At 32.5% G+C, this 25,335-nt stretch overlaps 1 protein-coding gene across 1 annotated transcript in view; it reads left to right on the forward strand.

Moving 5' to 3' along the window:
• Window positions 1-2,211: 2,211 nt before the first annotated feature.
• The window catches only part of LOC123008138 (acetylcholinesterase), a 53,758-nt gene continuing 30,634 nt past the window's right edge, over window positions 2,212-25,335 (forward strand). Inside the window, exons 1-2 of the mRNA XM_044403777.1 lie at window positions 2,212-2,692; window positions 3,692-4,523. Of these exons, the coding sequence (XP_044259712.1) occupies window positions 2,366-2,692; window positions 3,692-4,523 (1,159 nt within the window). The 5' untranslated portion in view covers window positions 2,212-2,365. The remainder of the gene's footprint in view (window positions 2,693-3,691; window positions 4,524-25,335) is intronic.

The following is a 25,335-nucleotide window of genomic DNA, read 5'->3' on the forward strand; positions in this document are numbered from 1 at the left end:
CACCTAAACATATTCAAAGATAAAATGTCAAAATTTTTACTCAGGAGCGTCCTAAATTGGGGGGTTTAGGGTAAAAAGTACCCCAACTATTTTGACAGTTGGTTTTTGCTACTTTCAACCACAGAATTTTAAATTCCATAGTTTTTCACAAAAAAGAGGTCCCTTGCGTTTTTTCGATACAACTTACCGTATTTGAGTAAAATCACTTTACAATTTGTCTTACAGATCATAAAGAGGATAAAAATTAAATATTGAATTCTTTTTACCGTTTAAGATGCCCATGACTAATTGACTAAACTATGTTCATAGGAAACTTTTGTCTTAGAAATTAATATTCTTTCACCTGTTTAAATTTGTAACAATAACACCCTGTTAAATTTTACAATTCTTCGATAATTTATGACAAAATAAAAGATTTAGTTAAAACCTAAAATTTTAAAAACCTATATACACTGGCCGCCAAAATTAACCGGACACCTAAACTTTTGCAATTTATTACATTCAAATATTTTGTTATTCTTTGTCGGATTTCGACGAATTTTTGTTCGGCTCAAAGAACGAATTTTGCAAAACATTGTGATTTGATTCAATAACATTTCTAGTTTTGTCTTGTAAATATTATACCTAAAAGACGAGGGCACTGTTTTTTTACTTTTTTTATACTGAGCTGCAGTGTGCAACGGAGACAAAATTAAGTTTTTACTTATTTCAGATTATTGCCCGTTTTTTTCTGAATGAGGACCAATTTGTTTCGAAATTTTATCTTCTGGTGCCTCAGAGATACTAAGCATTGAAAAAGACGTTGCTTTTATAATGTTCGTTCAGAAAGTAGGCTACATAAAAAAATAATAAAACCGAAAATTAATGCTTATGTTACCAAAAGAGCACAATTACATCTTTGAACACAAAAAATCTGAGAAACTTGGACCTGGTTAATTACATTAGCTGAGAGACTGAGAAGAAAACAGTTATTTTTTGTTCAATTCTATGTGCTAAACTCAAAAATAATAAAGAAAATTCCATAGCACGTCAAATTTTAAAGTTAGGCATTTTAAGATATCATATGTAAGTACGTTCGACAAAATCGCCGAAAAACGAAATACTTAAAATTCATTTTCTCCATTCTCATTAAAAGTTTCTTCTCCCAAATTTGGGTGCCGTTAGTGACGAGCAAGGGGAAAGGTTCCACCAGGATATATTGACAATGGAAAAGAGGTACCAAGGGAGATGGGATCCAGCTATAATGAGGGATTACTGCTGGTTCCTGATAAGGGAAGTTAAAACACTACAAAAGAAAGTCAGCTTTTGCAAAAAACTCATCTACAACAGATTTATGTTAGAATCTTATACATCTTTCAACATTGTTATTGTTTAGTGAATAAATAAATTTCTTTCGTCGTCTATTTAATTAAACTCTATTTGAAATGAACAATTTTTACGATGAAATTTGAGAAAACTATTTTCCTATAACTTAAAATCTGTACGTGATGAAGAATTTTTCTTATCAAATTCGTAATTAGGGTTGTTAATGTACCCTGAAAGACGTGTCAATAGATCAATCATATTAAAAAAAAAATTGTTGGGTAGTGCTATTGGAAGCTTCCATGCGCCTATTTTGACGTTTTGACAAATTTGGCCTACTTAATACATTCATTGAAATCGAAATTGTAATGCTTTTTTTGAAAGTTTATATCTCTCATGTCTCAAGAATTAAAATTATAAAAAATGTGGTACATAATTCAGAAAAGAATGGGCAATAATCTAAAATCAGTGAAAACTTAAGTTTGTATCTCTGTTGCACACCACAGCTCAGTATAAAAATAAGTAAAAAAAACAGTGCCTTTGTCATTGGAGTATCACATTTAGAAGACAAAACTATATAGAAATGTTATTGAATTAAATACAATGATCTACATAGTATTTTTTTCAAGCCAAACAAAAATTCATCGAAATCCGACAAAGAATAACAAAAATATTTCAATGTGAAAAATCGCATTCTATATAGTTGTGCGGTTAGTAATTTTGGTGGCCAGTGTAGCTAATCAACTCAAAACGATTTCTTGTGTCTGATCAAAAATCAAAGGATTGTGGATCAGATTTGAGTGTTTTTTGTAAATTTGCTGGAGAACTCGTGCCGTGCCTCGTCCCGTGCTACTCCTCGCGAGTCCTTGTCTGGGTCGGGGCGCGCACGCCTGCCGGCCGCCGCCATGGCATCGCACAGTCCGCGGCAGGTCGTCGAAGAGGCGTCGTCGTCGTGTCCGCGATCCGCAGTTGTGTGTGCGCTCGAAACCGACACCTGTTAGAAGTGGTGCGCCGAGCCGGCGATGGCGGCCACGTGAACCAGCCGAAGACGCGGTGCTGCAAGATGGCTCTGAATATCGTCGTCGTCGTCGTTATCGTGGTCGTCGCGTCGCTGAGTGCTTCTGCCCGCGCCTACTCCTGGCCCAGCGAGGAGACGACGACGCGCCCGCCCCAAGCCAGAGACTTTCACAGCGATCCGTTGGTCGTCGAGACCACCAGCGGCCTGGTGCGGGGCAAGGCCAAGACGGTGCTGGGTCGCGAAGTGCACGTCTTCACGGGGATTCCCTTCGCCAAGCCGCCCATCGAACAGCTGAGGTTCAGGAAGCCCGTGCCCATCGATCCCTGGCACGGCATCTTGGATGCCACCAAGTTGCCCAACTCGTGCTACCAGGTCCGAAGGGGCAGGGGCTGCTTGCGTGGGGGCGCTTTTTGCACACAACGCACGGGCGGACGGATTTAATTAAAAAAGAAACGGGGAATGAAAAACTTTATTAAAAAGTTGGAAAAACAGTGATTTTAACGGAAGGATAGGTCGCGGACTCACAAACACATTTTTTTCCACATTTTTCCATTTCCATATTACATCTAAATTTAAATTAATCAAAAATTTAAACATACACAATTATAATTTTACGTTAATAACGCATTAGGATACTGATAATATCTTTTATATATACAAGGTGAACCAAAAGTAACGCACAAAATTCATATTTTTGTTATAGGTCATTTTTCAAAAAAATCTTCTAACGAGTCGATTTTGTTTTTATAAATGCTACATTTTGACAGTATTGTAACATTTATGCCGTCATTAGATTTTGAGTAATGACGTCATCATTATTTTTTTTTAATAGCAACTAACAATTTTGTTGTAGACTATTTTTGGTAATAGGAATATTCCTCTTATTCTTCTATCTTTTAAAAAAAATATGCCAAAAACAGTAAACAAAAATGTTGGTTGCCATTAAAAAATATAGTGATAACGTCGTTACTTAAAAATCATTGACGTTATAAATAATAATATTATAAAAATAAATCAAAGCGGTCATAAAAAAGAAATCAGCCACCCTGTACAAAGAAAAAAACTTGTTCGTATTTTTAAACAACCTTAATGTTTTTCCACCTGGTTGTGTATAGATATACTCAAACCAAGTACACAGTGTGTCTTAAATAAGACTCTTCGACGAACAATAACAATAACAGATATTAAGCGAGGAAGCCTAATTTGAGCCACCCTGTGTTCATAAACGTAACCAGAATATGTTTTTGGGTTCAAACTCCATACTCAAAATTTTTTCCTTTCCGAAATTACCTTAAACTAGTAAGAGACGATTTATGAAAATATCATTTTGGGTGTTTTCGGAAAATTTTGCAACTGTTTCCCCTTGTCCAGGAGCGCTACGAGTACTTCCCCGGCTTTGAGGGCGAAGAGATGTGGAACCCCAACACGAATATCTCCGAAGACTGCCTCTACCTCAACATCTGGGTGCCCCAGCGCTTGCGTATCCGCCACCACGGCGAGAAGCCTCCTCTAGAGAGGCCCAAAGTCCCCGTCCTCGTGTGGATCTACGGCGGGGGTTACATGAGTGGCACCTCCACGCTCGACATCTACGACGCCGACATCATCGCCGCCACCTCCGACGTCATCGTCGCCTCCATGCAGTACCGCGTGGGCGCCTTCGGCTTCCTCTACTTGAGCAAGTACTTCCCTCGCGGTAGTGAGGAAGCCCCCGGCAACATGGGCATGTGGGACCAAGCCCTAGCCATCCGCTGGATCAAAGAGAACGCAGCAGCGTTTGGGGGCGACCCCGAACTCATCACTCTGTTTGGTGAGTCGGCTGGGGGCGGCTCCGTCAGCATCCTCCTTCTGAGTCCAGTTACTAAAGGCTTGGCCAGGAGGGGGATTTTGCAGTCGGGGACTATGAACGCCCCGTGGAGTTATATGTCGGGGGAGAGGGCGCAGCAGATTGGGAAGGTGCTGGTGGAGGATTGTGGATGCAATGTTTCGTTGTTGGAGTCGAGGCCGCATGAGGTCATTGATTGTATGAGGGCGGTGGAGGCCAAGACGATTTCCTTGCAACAGTGGAATTCGTATTCGGGGATTTTGGGATTCCCCTCGACGCCTACAGTGGATGGGGTTTTTATGCCCAAGCATCCCATGGATATGCTGGCTGAAGGGGATTACGAGGATATGGAGATCCTGGTCGGGAGTAATCAAGATGAAGGTAAGGATTTTACTTTTTATGTTTTTTCGCAATCTGTAGCCTGCGCTATGATTATGAAATTAAAAAAAAAAATATATTAACAGAAATATTAAATGAAACAAAATTTGTTCTAAATACTTACTGATTAATAAGGCTCGGATTATATGCAAAATGCATATTTTTTATTAAGAGGTATATCAACAAAATTATAAATTTTCTATGCATATCTAATGTTTTTTGATTAAAATAGGCCAATTTTGATGCATATTTTGACAACTTCGTACATATTTTAAGAAATATTGCATATTTGAGCATATTTCTTCAAATCACAAATTTCTGATTAAGAATTTCAGTTCAATTTAAAAATTAGACAGTTAAAAAAAAGATCCGATTACAAGATATGTTAGAAAAAAACAACCGGTAAGTCGTAAGCCGGACTCAAAGAATTAGTGTCCTGCTGAGTGTTTCCTTTATGAATTCGTTTTATACAGGGTGAATATAAAGTATAGAACTAAGCGTTTTTTTTTTAAATAAATTGCCGCTAGAATATAATACTTAAAATAAATTAAAGCAATATAAAAAATGTGATCGTATATTGAGAAAAGATTTTTTTCTTTTTAAGTTACGCGATTTTTTTTTGTTAAAATATAAAAAAATAAATAAACGTTTGGTTCTATACTTTTTATTCACCCGGTATGGCTATAATCCTTCCATTCGAATAAGTAGTTGCCTGCAAGTAAATTTTAGCGAAATAGTTTAAAGTGATGTGATCTGAAAAGTACAAATTTCTTAGAAAAGCTTAATTACTAGGTTATTAACATGGCTGCTTGTCTGAGGCAAAACCAATTTATTTATTTTCTTTTGTTCATCCTGTGCAATTCAAGATACCGAAAATACAAAGTCTTGTATACTCGAGGATAAAAATTTATCCCAACTTTGATTCTTTATTGTTAAAAGTTTTGCATGTCAATGCATATTTGGCATATATTGGAGTATATTTCTTAATATCTTATGCATATTTTTGAGAAAATACGTGCATATATATGAGCATATTTTACGAATTTTTCGTATTTTTCGTGCATATAATCCGAGCCTTACTGATTAAATGTATTTAAATGATTTTATTTTAAACCAAAGTAAAAAAATATAATTAGTTAACTAAACCATAATTTTTTCTCATTTGAGTATAATGGATAAGTCAAAATTATTTTTTACTCAGCATTACCTATTTTTTAAAAAGTGTTCCAATAAATATAACCTGTCAACAAAATAAATATGAATCAAACAAAGTGTTTTAATTTTGAAAATCTATCGTAAAGACAATTTTTGATCTCAGATTAATATAAATGTTTTCGAACGTGCATGTATGCAAATTTATGACAGGTTGTAACTAAACTAAACGAATAACCACTAATATAAACATTAAAATTATTTTAATAAATGCAAGTGTCTTTAAGAAAACTGTGTTTTATTTAATTTACTATATGTGTTAGCACTGATATGATTTACATAGTTTGACGACAACTACATATACTAACCAGGTGATTAAAAAGTATGGAACCAACCGTTTTTTGCTTAAACTTTTTTGGAAAAACTAATTGATGAATGATAAAGTACTATAAACATACAACGTTTTATCAGGAATAACATTTTTTCAAAATTTTGTTTTGTTTTAGAGTTTTGCAAAATTTTTAATTTTTTTAAATGACAACCTACTATAAAATCATTTTTCTCATAAGGGTTATGATCTAAAAATTACAACCATCTACTTTATATTTAATTTTTGGCAAAAATTCTTTTTACAAAAGTTGCCATTTTGAATAAAAAAAAACGCATAACTCAAAAACAAAACAAAATTTCATTCCCAAAACACAATCACATTACTTTAATTTATATTATTATTTTCCATACTTAAAATTCACCCTGTATGTAAGAGTAAAACAATTTTGTATTATACCTAATTCTATTTTCAAAGCGAATAGTCATTTTAAAATAGTCTGATATCATTCCAAAGACAAATGTAACTATTTGGTAATTAGAAATGGAATAAATTAGTAACTGACAAAATAACATTTTAATTGACCCTAAAAAAAAATTAAAAAATAGTACTAAAAGACCTGTGTTATATACTTGTTCTCTAACATATTTTAATGTGAGAAAAATCAGTGAGTAATTACGCTACAATCAAATGTGAAGCCTAATTTACAGTAATTATTGATTATTCAAAATAAAATTATTAAATTAAATTATTAACAGAGCAGAGAAAAACATAAACAGGTAATTTCCTCAATTTTTCTGACTAGAATTTTAAAATGAACGTAAAATTGTTGTTGATATTGTATTTTTTAAAAAGTATGTAAGACTCAAGTGCCATTTTAGTAAAATCGAGTTAAGCACTAAATCTTTTTGTTAAGTCTATCGGTGACTTTCATTTCAAGTTAATGTTTTTAATAAGTTATGAGTAGTACTGGATGTGTGTCGCGTGACCTCTAGAAAAATGTATCTCCTGTGCTTTTCCAAAGGAACAAAACTTCCGGTTTCCGGTAAACATTTTTGTTTAATATTTGTTGTTTATATTGCGGAATGATCTTGATGATGATATTAATGTTTGAGTAGTTTAGTTTTTTCAATTTTGGTGGAGCACAGTTCATAAATAAGACTCCCCTATCAATGGTCCGTTGAAAAACCTTGTGATTGTCCATCTTCCGGCTTCGGATGGCATTAAGTGTTTTCGTCACGAAGGCTCGAAGGTCTCGTCATCGTCGCGTCCACACCATATAAAATTCCGTATAAGGCAAGCGATCGCGTGACCGATGGCCGCCCCAGGTGTTATTATATTAATAAATATTTACTGTAGCGATTGTAAACTGTGTGAGTTTAGTTGTCGGGCCGTCGACGAGATGAATTCATTAACTATGTGACTTATTAATTACGTAATTAAACAAATAACTGGATGAATAATCGGTGTGAAGGCGGCTTAATGACGGAATAAAATCATTGTAGCGTAACTCGCACACAATGCACGCTCGCCTCTGTATGGAATAACACATTTCGCTTGTTATATCGGAGGAAATACACATCGGGACCGGTCATGAATAGGAAAGCAGTGAGAATTTCCATTTTGGTGTTGGGGCGCGTTTCACTAACTTCACTTGTTGGAGCTGCCGACCCGACCGCTCGAAATGCATTCATTATTAATCAAGTCCAGAGCGCATCGTGACGTCAGGAACCAGATGGTCAGCGCTCAATAAAAACAATTGCCCTTATAATTACAGAAAAAAGACGAACCGCCGGCTCAGCCACACAAAAATTTTACTCTTTTAGTCGAGACATCCTGTCACAAAAAGTATATTTTGATAAAAGTTTGACCATATTCCTGTTTTTTTTTTAGAAAAAATAATCTTTCGAAATTGTATCATTTTTTAACTAAAGTCTAGGGGTCGGTTTATAGAAGCGTCATTAAGTTAATTGCAATCAAATGTCAGATTAACTGATCACGTGACCAAATTGAACCAACCAAATGTTCAGATTCACGTGTTAATCGCACATTAACAACCAATTAATTATTAATTTGCCTTCTTTACCTTACATGCCCTGTAATGCGACATTCTAATACTGAACCATTTAGTTTTGATGTTTTGAAACTAAACGTGTATCATCAGGTCTACTAATGTAATGAAAATCTAGCGCAGATTGAGTGTCAATAAAATTTTATCATTTTTATCGACATTAAAAAATCGTTTGTTTCTCATTATAAATCTGCTTTAGATTCTTTATCTGTGAGATATCATTGTCAACTAATTTGTAATACAACAATTCTAACTTCGTGATTATAAAACCATTAATAATTTAGGAAAAATTCAGAAAAAATCACATTAAATATTCCCGCTTTTTAAAAAGTGATTTTGACTACATTTATTGTCAAAAAAGATTTGAATTTTTCTAATTTTTATAATACAAGGCAAGGAAAAATAAGTGTGCAACTGAATTAAGAGCATTTTTTGGTGCAGCTGTTTACAAAACTGCAATAGGATATCTTCACAAAAAAATTATGTTGTGCCTAAGTGAGACCAGATATTAGAACAACAGCGGAGATTTAATAATAAGTTTTTACACAAATTTCTTTTAGTGTACATATACAGAGTGCGCCAGAACTCGCGCCCAGAGAACGATACCAGGGATATGAAAAAAAAAACAATTTATAACAATTTGACTCTACGAGTATATATTTCTGTTGATAAAATAATTTTCCAAGTTTTTTTGCTACAGGCTATTAGCAGAAGAGACAAGGAAGCTGTATCGTAAATTGTAACTTTGTTTTTAATGTTATTTATGGCTATTATGGGCCAAATTTTTGTACCTTTATTAAATAATTATCAAAAAAACATTTACATACAAGATCACCAGTATCATAAATAGACATAAAAATAAATGAAAAAAAAATAAATGTCAAAATTTTTTGACAGATAGAATTTTTTAAACACTTTTTCCATGTTCCTGGTATCTTATATAACTTGAAATTTTTCTCTGGGGCGCGAGTTGTGACACACCCTGTATATTTATAAAAAAAAAGAACATCAAATATTCAACATTACAAACTTTTAAATATTACAACATTTTTAAAAATTTAAAATAATGTAGTGGTGTCATAATTTTGAATTTACAATTTAAAAATTAATACCCTGTACACCATGAATACAAACAATTCGAAAAAAAAACATTCAAAGTTTCAAAGTGAGTTCAAAATTTAAAGTAATATAATAACGTATTCAGTAACTTTTCATATCCTTTTTTATTATGATTTGAATTGTTTTAAAATTATATTAAATTACATTTATTTTGAAATAGTTGTATGTTATTTGTGAAAATTAAACACTGTAACATTGATTGCCTGCGGCAATCTATTTAACATGTTTTTCAAAGAAGTATGAGTATTTACAACATGTATAACTTTCATAAGTGTAAGCTTTTATTGCTTATTACTTTCTTTGTTTCTTTTCTTTTCATGTATTATAATTTTAATGTGAGTCTTGACTCAGTTTGGATCAGAAAACTTTGAAAATTCGAGGATTTCCTTTTGTTAAGTTATTGATGGTGGAGTCGATATTTCGGTAGTAAACTATCGAATTGCTAGTAAAAGCGTTCTAATTCCGTTTGCTGGGTATTGCAGGCTGGTATGCAAGCTTAAATATTTTATACCGGCGATATCAGAAGCAATAAAAACAAACGCGAACTTTGCTCATATAAATCAAAATGTTTCACATTTCGTTTTTACTCATGTTTTCGCATTAGAAAAGTTTCTATCTTGGGCCGAAATTCACAACTGTAACTCAATTCGAAGTAAAGTTCCGAAAAGACCAAACAACGTGATGTTTCAGGCCGAGTTTTTATTTTGTTTTGAAAGGCTGTTGCTAAGTGCCTGACAGTTGATTCGTTATTAAAATATTTAAACGAATGTAATGGTTTAAAACATTTTGAAAAGAAATTATTTAGAAAACAGAAATGCAGCGCGTGTTTTTCGTCAATAACTGTGCAACATGATCAAGAAAACGTTAATAGACTGGATTGAAAAGATACGTTTTCTTTAATAAATTACTTCAAGTCGCTGGATAATGGCAAATCGATATTATTTAGTTATTGATTCTCGAACACATTCTTGAAAAAATTGTTTGCTTCCAGCTCTTACAATAAAAGCAAACTTGGTGAGTTTTTCAGCACAGTTTGATGTTCGTAAGCCCACACTCTGTGTAATATCAAGAGGCATAAATCTCGGGAGTTGTTCAACGTGAGATAAGCAGGCGACAGTACGCCTGACACGGAACAATTACATTTGCAAGTACGTCTGAAGACAGTGTTTAATTGGCCCACCAGTAGCTTCATTAGTTACTCGCTAATAAACCTTCTGTTGGTGACATTTAAAGAGATTGCAATTGCGTCTAAAATGCAACAATCGACACAAAAGGAGTTTTTCCTCCTCCTTCTCCAAACAAAACAGCACGATATCCAGCCTGGTTTTGCATTTATCAATAAGTAATGCATTCCTGAAAGGAAAGAATTCGTATCCCGATTTACAGCCAGGTTCAAATGAATAAAGTATGTTTTCATTTTGTACAAAGTTCAGATATTCGCAATCGGCCAAAATTAGAAAAGTTTTAATAAATATGCTAATTGACGGAGAGGCCTTCTCTTGACTTTTTTAATTACAACAATGCCGTGCACTTTTTCATTTCCAGGTCTTGAAATGATTTGATTTATTTACTTTCAAGGGAACAAATTATAATCATGCGTTTCAAAGGAATGTTCCCATTTAAAATTTCATAGCTAACGTCGACTCGGGATGGTCGTCAAATTTAATATTTTATTTTCTCTAACTCTCTGCGTTATGATATTGCGTTTGTGCGGAAGGAATAGCTTTAATATCTTTGATGTGTGTGGGTAGTGTTGGTATTTACTACAAATCCGGCGTCCACTAAAGGATTTCATTTCGAATGTATTATTGAACGTGCTTCAAATGACCGATAAAACGGTTACTCAAATGCTTAATTGCTCAAACAAATCGAATCATCGTTTGTTGGTGGTAATGGATTTAAATAAACCGGACGGACGAGGCCCGAGAGACCGTTTAGCCACTTTAGGACAAAAAATGGAAACTACTAAAAATTTTATTTAACAGCAATAGTGGGGCAATTACATCCCCGGCAATAGTTATATTAATCCCAATAAGTTTTTCGTTAATTTTGTAGAACGTTAAAGTTTTGTTGTTTTTAATCTTGTGGTTTTGTAAGTTTAGCGTCTTGAAAATTATACAAGGTGTGTCAGAACTCGTGCCCTAGATTTTTTTAAGTAGGTAAGATAAGATAGCAGAAACATGGAAAAAATGTTTAAAAAATCCTATCTTGACTTTTATTTTTTGATATTTAACATTATTTTATGTCTATTTAAAAATATTGATGATCTTGTATAAAGGGCTTTCATTTCAAAAGGAGCCAGTCTCAATAACTATTGACATGTAACTGTATTTTCAAGCAAAAACAGGCCGATTAGGATCGGGAGGGGGGAGTTCAAAACCAACATTAGTTACATTTTAAGTTTCAACCCCTAGTCGCTAGCCACCCCTACTTTAAAATTTTAAATGGCACCCCCTACTTTTTAGAACGTTTTCGGAAAGAGAAAAAATCAGCGTATCTAAATGTCAAATAACAAATTTTGTTGTCGATTTGTTTTTCAGTTAGGGGTGGTTTAATTCGTGACATTTTTAGTCCTAGTAGTCTGATTCCACTCAATTTAAGTTAAATAAAAATTAGTCAATTTGGGTTGCGATGGGAGTGTTCAAAAACCAACATAAAATACATTTTAGAATTCATCTCGTACGCTAGATTTTCTCTTTCCGAAAACGTTTTAAAAAGTAAGGGGTTCCATTTAAAATTTTAAAGTAGGGGTGGCTAACAACTGGGGGATGAAACTTAAAATGTAACTAATGTTGGTTTTGAACTTCCCCCTCGCGATTCTAATCGACCTGTTTTTGCTTGAAAATACATTTACATGTTATGAGACTGACTACTTTTGCAATGAAAGCCCTGTATGTTTTTTTATAATTATTTAATAAAGGTACAAAAATTTTGCTAATTAAAGCCACAAATAATATTAAACAGAGTTACAATTTAGGATACAGCTTCCTTGTTTCCTCTTCTAATAGCCTTTAGCAAAAAAAAACCTGGAAAATTATTTTCCCAACAGAAATAAATAGAGTCAGTGCAAAATTTCGAAATTTTTATAAATAGAATTTTTTTAACATTTTTTCCATGTTCCTGGTCTTTTATCTTACTTGAAATTTTTTTCTGGCGCGCGAGTATATTTTTTTAAATAGTCCCACCAAAAGCTGTTTTATTTTTTAGTTTTATAATGACTTTGTCATTTGTGTTGACAATTTACAGCTATTATTAGAAACATTCTTGATTATTTTGCAAATTTTTATTATTTTAAGATTTATGACAAACTTGCGTCGTCGTCATTTTTCCAAATTTTCAAATATACTTACAAAAATTCAATTTTTCTCAAACTTGACCCAACAACATTTTATGCAGTCGTAGTTTTTCCGAATTTAAACACATTTGTTTAAAATTGCAAACCCCACAAACTAAAACCCGTGTTAATCTGCTAATAATTATCTATCAAACAGCAAAAACCTGGAGTCGATGAGAATTAACTGGAAAAGCGTTTTTGGTTTTTTGACTCTTGAAAAGAAAAAATATGATTACAATGTTACATCGGATACCTATTGCTAATTCCGGAGCGCTCAAGGTATTATTTCAAAATCAATGCTCGGAAACGATTTAAATAGCCACGTCTAAAAACCGATTTTTTCTCGTTTTTGTGCCAACATTTTTTACATCCTCAACAATTTGATTTTTTTAACTTTTCCCAAGAACGTTTAATGCACTTTTTAGAGCCTAAAATATCATTTTAAAATATTGAAAAACGAAGCGTTATTGTTCATGTTAGCGACTAACATGTTAGCTAACTAGCGATTTCCCTTTAAGCAAATGCACTTCATTTAAAGACATCAGAAGATGTTTACCCGGAGATGCATTTCAAATAAGCACAATATCGTAACCGACTGCATTGTCTTTGATATGAAAGACATTGAGAAAAATTGAGAAAGATTGTTTTGTGTGTTTGTCTCGCTTTAAATTATAATGATGAGAGGCATATTTCGCGGAAACTTATCATATATTTAACTCGAGTTGACAAAATCTGGTTTTGTTGTAACACGATTAGGGTTTAATCTCTTTCAGAATTGAACTTCCGTTCCGATCTCTTTGTAAATTGAGTCAATTTGAAAGAAATACATTTCCAAATATAATTCTTCCGGTTGTTTTAATACGTTGGGGATTTTATTCGCAAGGAAATTGTTTCGTTTTTTGTTATTTAAGATAATGGATAGCTCGTTATGAGAGATTTCGAGAGAGGTACAAGGAGAAACATGGTTTTCGAATGTAACAAAATTACAATCGGTGTAGTAGTTGGCGGAAAGTTTGAGTAATTTTTTTGATGAAAACCTGGCCGACGTATCCGGCTTAAATTATTCATTACGGTTATGCTCGTAATAATAGAGTTTGTTTGTGGAAGAAAAAATTGAATTTTGTGGTACACGGTGAGTAGTGTTGGGCCATAAATCTGATAATTTCGTCGGTTTTTATTCATCCCGAGGGTGCGATTCGAACAAGTACGCGTAATAAATGCGTGTTATTAATTCCGGAGTAGTTGTAATCGCGAAAATGAGTCGGTGCCTGAACGTCGAAGAAAATGTCACGTTTAACAAACATTGTGCCCGCGGTGGCGGCGTTATAGCTAGAGAACGGCCCTGGGAGTCTTTTCCATTATGGTGCTGATTACAAGCAGTAGCTCGGTTCCAATAACAGGCCCCGAGGAGATCGTTAATTATTTAAACAGTTCGATATCGGGCTGCGTCTCCACGTGAGCCGTTGTACGCGTCCCTCTGAATTATTTATAACTATCGGTATACATTGCTACTCGACCGAATGTGAATAAATACAACTCTATGTCATGCAGACCGATCTCCTATTTAGTGGCTTCTCGGCTCTTTCATGCAAAATACATGCAAAATTCAACAATAATCACACATACAGCATTTCGCAATTAATCGCACTTATTTATATCAAACTTTACTCCAACTAATCTCTTTCACAAAACACTTTATTTCACAGCTGCATTTCACACCAAATATATCTCTGTTATTAATTTCAAAAGTCCGGATTTTAGATTGCAAATTATTAAAAAAGACCAGTGTTTAGGTTTATGCAAATAAAAAAGATGTTGAAAAAATGTGCACTTAGTTTTAAAACAGTACAATAACATAATTAAGTAGTAAGTAAAAGTTTTACCATTCAGTCATGGAGTAAAAATTCTATATTTGCGCCAAATCGATTTTACTTTTACTCTGACATTTATTGAGATTTACCAATTTTGTTTCTTTCTTGCCTTTTCGCTGCTTCAGCAATTTCTGAAGATGTACATCAGCATTCGACATTTTGCACTACTAACTGCACAAATTCCAATACCGATGCGTAATATTTGTTTATAAGCGTTATTGTTATGATTTCATTACTTGCAAAGTGTTCTGACTATTTTGTTCATTTATTTGCTAATTTGCTATAGTGTTGCTTTTTACCCCCGATTTGAATTCGTTTGCAGATTAAAATGGTATCTTATTCAGCTTTCCCATAGAAAAAAGACACATTTTTTAACTATATTATTTTGTATTGTATACAGGGTGCGCCAGAACTCGCGCCCCAGAGACAATTTTCGAGTAAGGTAAGATACCAGGAACATGAAAAAAATGTTTAAAAAATTCTATCTGTCAAAAAATTTTGACATTTATTTTTTGACATTTGACATTTTTTTATATCTATTTAATGATACTGATAATCTTGTATATGTTTTTTTACAATTATTTAGTAAAGGGACAAAAATTTTGCCAGTAAAAGCCACAAATAACATTGAACAGAGTTACAATTTAGAATACAGCTTCCTGGTTTTCTCTTTTAATAGCCTATAGCAAAAAAACTAGGAAAATTATTTTTTCAACAGAAATAAATAGAGTCGAAGTGCAAAACTTTAAACCCTCATAACTTTTAAAGTTTTATAGATAAATTTTTTTTAACATTTTTTTCATCTTCCTGGTATCTTACCTTATATGGAATTTTTCTATGGGGCCTGTTTTTTCAATGTTTATATTTACTTTCTAAGATACTTGCAACCTCAATTTTAAGTTCGCAAAAATCGTTAGAAAAACTATCTAAATAAAATTTGAGCACTTAATTCCAAAATCTGTTAACAGTTGTTTGCGTTAAAGGTGATATTACATTTTGATTTTGATGATAAATTCGTCAACAAAGATTTACGTCTCTCATTTTTAAACATATTTTTTAGACATTGTAATTTCGAAGAAATAACCTTTTAATTTTGCTTACAATGTTTGTTAATCATGTTTAAGACAAATTTAATATTCATCTCAAAATTCTCCTACAACTTTCTATTTCTCAGAAACTACAACTATAAACAGTCTCAAAGGAAAATTGAGTTATAACACATAACATGAAATTCAAAACACGATTTGTTTTAAAAGATTCTGTAAAAGTTGAAATAATAATAAATAATTAAAAAAAGACAGTGTAGCGTCTGCGTTGAAAAAAAGTTTAACTTTTAAAAAAGTTTTTCTTGGCTACATGTAATAAAAACGTTAATTTTGTACTCAATGATAAAGAGTGCTTTAATCAACTAATTTCAGTAGATAAAGTAGTATTTTATCGCTTAGTGAAGTAAAGTAACTTTTATCTACTGTTTATAGTCAAGAAATTCTGGTAGGTGAGTATAAAACGAAACGAAATATTTTACACAACGATAAAGATTGTTTATCTACTCGTTAAAAAGTGTACTCGTGACTTCGTCACTCGTAAACTTAACCTTTCCACTCGTAGAACTATTTCTTTATCGTCTTGTATAATAAATAACTATGAATAATTGTAGCAGAAATAAGTAGTTTTTGTATTATTAATAACACTAAAACTACAACAAAAATTGTTCCAAGAAGGACATTTTTTCTTAATGCTAAACTAAGCCAAAGTTTTTCAAAGCCGCTTTAAATAATTATTTATCTTACAGGTTGAGACCATTGTTTTCGGTGATAGAAATCAAATATTATTCACAAGTGAGATAATTTACTCACAAGTGAGTAAATTTGACTATTATATTATATTTACTATTATATGTATTTTTATAGGTGAATATTTTACTTGAATGAAACTTCATTTTTTGGATAGTTGCACCTGTAAGATAAATCGTCGTATATCACACGTGATCGAAATGCCATTATGAAACTCGTGAGAAGTGTCCCACTTGTGCGCAAGCGCACTCGTCGGTCAAAATTCTCACTCGCGTATAATGATGCATTTCTATCACTTATAATATAATGTACTATTAAAATCAATTTCTAATTTATTGAGATGTCCCGGTGCATCCACCATTTTTGCTCTTCTCAACATTTTTCGATATATTAAAAATCCAAATTCTTTGCTTCCTAATGTTTCCTCCTTTAAGACATGAGACCCCATTAATATCCGCTCATAATTTTATTTTAATTACCCAACAAGTTCATTTAATAATTGGTGAAACAGCAATTTCCCACAGCTCACGTTGGAGAAACGCGAAATTTATCACGGCATAATTCAAGTCGGTATTAATGGTGCTAGTTTGTCTTTCCATCCCCTAAAAACCTAACAGGCATATTTTTTAAGCAAGTTCTTCGAATGCAACTCACGTTTCTCATCTACAGAATGAAAAGAACGTAATTACAAAAGAAGGAAAAATTGCGACCGGCGCAATTCCGCGATTAAAAAAACAATCTGATCAGAAACAACAAGAGTAGAATTTGACTATTCGGTAGCAAGTGTTATTTAACGCTTCTGCGTTGAGGGATGGTTTTTCGATGTGGGTTTATTTCTTGCGCCGTTATGAGAAAAGTTGCGGGCGATTTAAAGGAATATAAAGTTGTTTAATAACGTTCTTCTTCACGTAAACCTTAGGCGCAATATCCGCCGTTGTGGTACTGTAGCTATTCGCTCCCCAACAACGCCGACACCAGACTTAATTCAAGTTAACCACGTAAGCGGAAAATACACACGCCGGGGGTATGTTCAAGATTTTACATCGTCTGCAGACGCGAGGCGGTCCTCCACTGCAAATAATCTTCGCACTTCGTTGCGGTCCTCTCGTAATTTACAACTCGTAACGGTGAAATATCGGCCGGGTGCTATATTTTTCCCAACAGGTTTCGGAGCCTTTAAGTGCCTGTCTTCTAAGTGATTTATTGCAATTATTGGACTTTTAGATATAATAACTTTTCAATAAAGAACGAAAAACGAGAGATATGGCACAAAACGGAAAAATTATGTATAGTTCAACTTTATGGTTTTAAATTGCAGAGAGAGTTGGTTCAATTCTAGTTATTGAAGGGTTTGACGTATCCAATTGGGATCTAATTCGTTAAAATTTATTAAATTAAAAGCCAAAACATGGCGATGATTTTATTTGTTGCATACGCTCAAATTTTAATGGCTTATTTTAGCATAAAACGAATCAAAAATTGCAATTTACAGCCATTAACAAAATTGCGGTTTTTAATTAAAGAACTGGAACTATTTTAAGCCACAACCAATATTTATTATTTATACCAAAACTTCCTTCTTTAATTAATTTAGCGTTAAGACATGACCCAAAATGCCATAAAAACAAGATAAATATCAATTAAGAAAAAACTAATTTCACTATAAACAAAACAGCTAAAAGTAAATCAGTAAATTTTAATTAGAAAATATATAATAATAGTTATTTATTATATAAGGCGATAAAAACAATCTTTATCGTCGTGTATAATATTTTGTTTTATTTTGTACTCACCTACCAGAATTTCTTGAATATAAACAGTAGATAAGAATTACTTTATTTCACTAGACGATAAAAGACTACTTTATCTACTGAAATTAATTGATAAAAGCACCCTTTAACGTTGAGTATAAAATAAAAAAAATAATAAGAACTTATGTTGTCAGTCAATAACTATTTAAAATAAACAATTAATCAATTTATAAATATTATATCCGTTATTACCTCCAAAAATACATTTTTCGTTGAATTTTGCAATTATAACACTTACTTTCTTCAAAATGAATATTTGTCGACAGCTTTCTACTCGGAAACAAAGTGGATAAAACAGCGAACAAAACATTATTAAAATTGATTAATTTTTGCTTCCTGTTTTGGTAATATAATAATAAATTTTTAGAGATGCGTTCTGAGATATCTGGAATAATTGAGCTCAACCCAACTGTGGTAGTATTAAAGTAGTTGTCATTTTTGAATCAAGTCAAGCGAATTAAGGCAACTGATTGTTTGTCTAAACCGGAGTTTGTTACTACCAACACAACAGTTTTTTGAAGTTTGTTCAGTTCGATGTGGCGAAACGATTGAATTTCTTCCCGATTCTGTCACCAAATCAAATCAATTACAAATTGCATTTTACGCATAATAAAAACTGTGATTCTCTGCTTTACATGCATCGAATATTCGTCGGTTATATGAATTCCGGGCCAACTCCGGTGCGATATCTCAGCAGCTAACCGTATTTGTGTTCCGATTAAGCAATTTCCTGGTTCAGTGAATGTTCGTTACACGTTCTCCCTCCTATATTATCACATTAATTTGTCCTCATTTAATGCATACCGAAATGATTACAATGTTACAACGCCGTCAATATCGCCATTTAGCCGCATTTGCAACCGATTCGATTCCGCTCATACGAGCCACTAATTGACAAATTCCGTGAGAGTTTTTCCGAAGACATTAATCACGTGGTTCGCGGTAAGTAGTTTATAATAACTTGAGCAAATTCGATTAAACTAGTTTTTGGAATGCCCAAATTGGGGCTAATTAATTGACCTCGCTTGCAATTGACACAAGAACCGGCAAAATTAATTTAAACGACTGTGACTCACTTCCTTAGCGATGGTTTTCTTCACAAATCAATTATGAACGAAATATTGAATTTTTCATAGAGCTTTATTGACATTATAAAGGCTCCAAAATGTCAGTGTGACGATCGATTCACTGAGTAGATCAGGGTCAAGACGAGATGCATATTGAACCAAAAACATCAATCTTTGTCTTTAAAACCGTGAAAACTCTTCGCAAACAAAAATTTAAAATAAAATGTGTATTCAAGGTGCGCCAGAACAAGCGCCCCAGAGTAATGCCATAAGATACCAGAAAATGTTACAAAAAAAATATCTATAAAAATTTCGAAGTAATGAGAGTTTAAATTTTGCACTTTTATTTATTTCTGTTGGAAAAATAATTTTATTTCCACCCTCTCCATAGCAGTGTTAAAATCAAAAATTATTATTTTTATAAACAAATTTTTCAAAAAATATATAAAAATAATAACTTATAGGCGGTATTTCATTTATTTTTTCCTAAAGGAATAAAGTACCAGATTATAAGTCAATAACAAGGGAAAAAAGTCTCACTTTATTCCTTGTTGAGAGGACAATTTATCTTTTGTGCGTATATTTTTTTGTCTGTGTTACATTTTATATTATATTTTTAAAACTAAAAACATAAAGTGAAAGTGCCAAATAGAGAAAATAAAAATATTGTCATATTGTGAAATTAATGGTGAGTCTGCGCCGGGTGCTGAAAATGTTTAATTAAAATTTAAACTGAAGTGGCCCTTGGTGAATGCCTAACATGGTCATTTTCATTGGGCACTAGTGTACTCATTTTGCATTCATGGCTTGGTGCACCGATAATGAACAATTCAGCTTTGATGTTTAAATTCGAGCTACTGTGACAGAAAATTGATAAAATGGTCGATTTTAATCATAAAATTGGACAAGTTGTAGTAAAATTTTGTACTTGGAGTAATTTTTCTTGTAGCATTTATTAAAAATCAATAGCCATTTTTGCCGCCCATGTAATGAAAATGTGACCCACTGACGTAAATAGCTTGAAAAGCACCAAATTTCATTCGCCTCGGCCATCTTGTCAATTAGAGCAGCTCGAGATCACAGGCAAGTAAATGTATGCATGCGGAGCAAAACCAGGGGAAATATTGATTGGTATAGAGACAATATTTATGATGTATTAAACAGACAATCAAACATTTAATAACATGAAGTTTCATTACTGTATAAAGCTTGTTTCAACAAATATTTTACAAAAAAAGCAATGTTGGAAGTTGTGGGGGTGTCAGTGCCTTCAGGCCTATAATCTTGTGACCTTTTCGCCCTCACAGACCCACGTGATCCAAACCCACGTACTAATTAATCAATTAATGAAGTATAGCTCAAGTGTGAAAATAATTTCAATTAAATATGCATCGGATATTGAAAAAACTCACTCATGTAGACAGCCTCGAAAAAATTAAAAATTTAAACTTTCATTGTTTTATTATTTTTAGAGCTGGTCGATAGTAAAAGTTTGCGTTTCATTTGCCGGACCAAAAATAAAATAATCACCAAGAGCCGAAAAATAAAACACTTTGAGGTAGTATCATAGAGAGAATCATTAAATATTGAAAAATGAAGTTATAAGTTTACATGCAAACAGAAATCGATAAAAATGGGAGAAAAATTGGAATGAATAATAGAACGGTAGGTCTTTATAACCTATGCTTGGAGGTCAACATTTACCATTTTTCCGTTAAAATTACGAAATGAAAACATGTGATTCGATTTCGATTACTTTTAGGTCAAAGGTCAAGTGCAAAATAGCCGGCATTGAACATTTAACTGACATTTGGATTGACACAATTTGCCTAAAATATCCTATTTTAATTACAAATCACGCCGCGCTTTAATTAATTAATTAGCTTAGTATTGAGCAATGATAGTCAAAAATTTGGAGTATTACAAATAAAAAATCTGTTTTTGTGTTTCCTTTTCAATTTGTCACGTAAGAAGGCAGCCTTAACCTTGTGTTAATGTTGAAATCTGTATAAGTGGCATTCTGAAATTATAAAAGACCCTGTACGCGCTCGGAGGGTTAATATAGAGCTTTAGTTAAAGAGATAACACGACTAAGAGGGAGATCGTGCATTATTCAACGGGTGGGGTGGATCAGTCAGTCGCGGTCTCCGGATTTTTGTTCCAGACACGAACGTCGAGATTTCCACGATGACGTTTTATGTAAATCATCTAACTTATTACAGTTTTAGATTTGTATGACTTCGAGTTCGCTTAAATTTTTGCGAGACATTACTTCTTGCATTTCATTATGATTTATGGCCGACGTGCTTTTAGCGTTTGAATAGAGAAACAGCTTGGGAATCAACCAAATCAAATTCCTTAACATAAACAAATCACAACGCAAAGATAAAAACAGAAATAAAACAAAATACTGGAGATTATACTCGTATACAGGATGTTCCGTTTTTATTGTTACAAGTCTAACCAGATGATAAAATTTTGTTGAGACGGTATTCATAATGTGGGTAAAAATTGTTAAACTTGAATTGAAATAATAATGTCAAACTCAGTAAATTTGTTCAAAAATTTATTAAAACTAGGTGAGCAAACTATAGTTTCAAATAAAAACCCATCATCAGTGTTAAAATTTTAAAAGTGAAAAGAAATTTTGACAAAAACTTAAAATTTTAAAGTTTGAGCTTAAGAGAATTTTACATTATTAACTTTATTAGACAAAAGCTTAATAGCTTAAACCAAAAGTTTGCTATAAACATGTATCAAAAAAACCTATAAGGGAGCTACACCCCTTAAAAAAACTCAGTTTTAATGGGTTTTCCCAATATTTCAGAATAGGTAAAACTTCCAAATTAGATGCAGCTGGTAACTTTTATACACTTAAAAGAGTTCAAAGATTAAACGTCGAAATTTTTAATCAGAGGCGTTCAAAACTGGAGGGTAAAACGGATTTAATTTTAAATGTTTATGCTATTTGTGATCTGCAACATAAATTTTAAATTGATTTTACTCAAAAACGATAAGTTATTTTAAAACAACACGTAAAAGAGAAAAACTACAGCCAAAATAGCCTCTATACCCCCCAGACAAGGACGCCCCTTTTTAAAAAAATGGTTTTTAAAATATTGGAAAAAAAACTATTAAAAAACGCAACCCTTTCAGGAGGTGTAGTCCTTACATAATATTTTATGATACATGTTTAAGAAATCTTTTGTTTAAAATTAAATATTCTGTCACCTATTTAAATTTGTATGTATTTTTTGATAAGTAAGTCGAGTTTTATCCACACTCCTCAAAACACCTATTTCTATTTTCAGAATTTAAAAAAAATAGTAAATTACAATCGCATATGGTAACTTGGATCTTACAGAGTGGAATTAATTTGAAATACAATGCTTAGCGGAATATTTTAATGATAAAATTGAGCCATGTTAATTTTTTGACAAAATTATAAAAATTAATAATAACTGAATAAGCAAAAGACAAAAACGGAACAAACTGTTTTAATGTTTTAAAAAATCACCCATATTTTTTTCTACAATTTTAGTTAATCAGAAAGAGGTGTTTCTGGGTGCTGGTATCACTTGACTTGCCTGGTACGAATTTGTGATATCAAGTTTTTGAAACATAAGAAGCAAAAAAGTAAATAAAGCATCCCAATTGCGGGAAAAAGTGTGGCAGCTTGCCGTTAAATTTTCAAGTATTTTAAGTATTTACTTTCTATTTTATTGCGGTATTATACACAGTTTTCCCAACTCGTCTCCCTTGAGCGGCGTGTAAAAAATTCATCGTTTGCAATTTTGAATATCTGTTTATTTTTCCGTTTCGTATGATATTGTAATTTACTTCTAATCATTTGAAAAATGTTCATAATTTAATTTCCTCGACCGCTGTTATTATTTGACGGCTGACATTCACTAATTAGCTTTTTAACAATTCATACAGCAGTCTGAAACAAAGAACTTAATAGGTCCTTAAAAAGCTTACCTTGCAGTTCTCAAGATTTCGTTTCGAAAATGTTAATTATTCAGAGAGACCTAATTAGAAAATAATTGTTGAGTCGCTTTTTTCAAATTAAATTCCTTTTCGAATCTTTGTTTCGGAGCGTGTCACGGAAGTAACTTTTCAAATTGATTTTTTCCGGTTTTATGATCAAAGTGAAATCTTTTACGGAAGATTAAAAATCGGCTTGAAAACACGAAAAAACAAGACGCGAATTTGCAATGAAACTAAATTGTGCGTCGACCGTGTCAGATCACTTTACATCCCTAGTGACCTAAAATAACATTAAGTACAGTCTGAAAGAAAAACACGATGCTAATATCTTTAAAAGTTTGCTTATGTCGGAATCGATTCTAACTTCCTTCCGCGCTTTCGAACCTTTATATAAAATGTACATAAATATTTGCGAGTGAACGAGATTCAATAAACACAACTTTTGGATCATTAGAAAATTGGCCGTGGGTTGTCGGTAAATAAATTTAATATGACAGTAAATTAAATTGATATCATTCAGTGGTCCAATTATTGCATTGTGGCGTCACATCCTTGCGAAATAAACAAGCATAAATCGAGTGACGTTTGTAGTATATTTCCTGCTAAATTGTCACAATTAGAGCGAATTTAACCGAGGACTGCCTCAATATTTTCCCAATCCGAGTGATTTGAATAAGTTGTCGAGGGATTTACAAATTGTTAAGTTATAAATAGAGCTTCGAGAGTTTGCGTCGATACTAGTTGAAATGCACTAATTACTAAAAAGTTTGTAGTTTGAAATATTCATACGAGTTAATGGAAATAGAAATTATTTAGTGTTTTACTGGAATAAGTTTAAATCTCTAGTTTTACGTAGCTTGTTTGATAAATAGCCCAGCTCAAAACACCACTTTTGGGGGCGACCACAGGTATTAGGTGATATTTGTTACAAGCACCGGATTTCAATTTTGCAAGTCCAAAAATTTCAGTTGAAATTTTTGTTTGAAAATTACTCGATTTGAGTTAGATTTTCCCTAAAAGTGATAGCGTTTGGGCCACCAACTTTTATCCTTATCATATTACAATCTGGTAAAGTTTGAAAATCAATAGCAATTTCCCAATTAAACACTCGTTTTTTTTTCAGAATGACAAAACCGCTCTTTTCATAGATTTTAAACCTGCAAATCTCTTGTATTTCACTTACGCAAGTCATCCTAAACATAATTAATCTTCGACGAACAAGGATCATTAGTCGCGAGTCAAGATGTTCGAGAATATCGGGAAGAGAAGAGGTAAAATAACCGGAAGAATCGCCAAGCCATTAATTTAGAGCTTGGTGGCCGGATACCTGACTCAAAATCCGGCTTTGTGATACAATTAACGTGTATATGAAAATTAATAATGGTAGCTTAAGAAAAAGTGGGTGGAAATTTCAATTTTGAGATTGTCGGGGGAATAATCCTAGGTAAGTTTTAGTAAAGCTTGAGAGGTTGGAGAGTAAAAAGGTGTATTAGATATACATTGCTCGAGAGGATTTATAAGCGTAAACTACATTTATGCAATGTAAGGTAGATTAAGCGCAGATTCAAGTGGTTGGAATCGCGCAAAGATAGCATGAAAGATGATGGTTTATTCAAAAATAGGTAAGCCAAATTAAACTCGAATTATTCGCAATAAGAAACATTTACGCAGTTTACCGGTGATTTAGTATAAACAACAATTTGGTACATTTATCATTTTAAAACCGTTTAAAAAAATGAACACAAAAATGATCTGAATTTGAAAATGTTTAACATAAGTTACACCTTTATACAAAAAGTTGATAGAAAAGTCAAAAGATGTAAAAAATGTATAATAACGTTATTTATGAAAAATGAGGTTTAACCTAAAATAAATTTTAAAATTAAAAAGACAAAAGAACAATCAATTAGTCTTTTTCTATTGCAATATTCAACCAAAATTTTAAATAATTTATTTCCAAAAGTTTTTTTTATAAACTAGGTAGTGGTAATTTCATGGAATACAATCAATTTTTTAAAACTTTCTTTGAATAATTTAAAATTATTAAAAAACTGTTCTTTTTAAGTTTTCCTTAACAAGACTTCTAATGCAAACTTAACACAACTTTTATACAAGTTTTTCCACCATTTTATTAATTTTTTTGCATTATAAATATTTTTTAAAATATATTAATCGTACAAACTTAGCCAGACTTCTGATGTAACTTAACATAACTTTTATACATGTTTTTGCACCATTTTATTATTTTTTGCATTATAAATATTTAAAAAGCTATTAAT

This window comes from Tribolium madens, unplaced genomic scaffold (assembly GCF_015345945.1).
Source record: "Tribolium madens isolate multiple individuals breed KSU strain unplaced genomic scaffold, Tmad_KSU_1.1 Scaffold_3;HRSCAF=73;Tcas5.2_LG2, whole genome shotgun sequence".
Classification (NCBI taxonomy): domain Eukaryota; kingdom Metazoa; phylum Arthropoda; class Insecta; order Coleoptera; family Tenebrionidae; genus Tribolium; species Tribolium madens.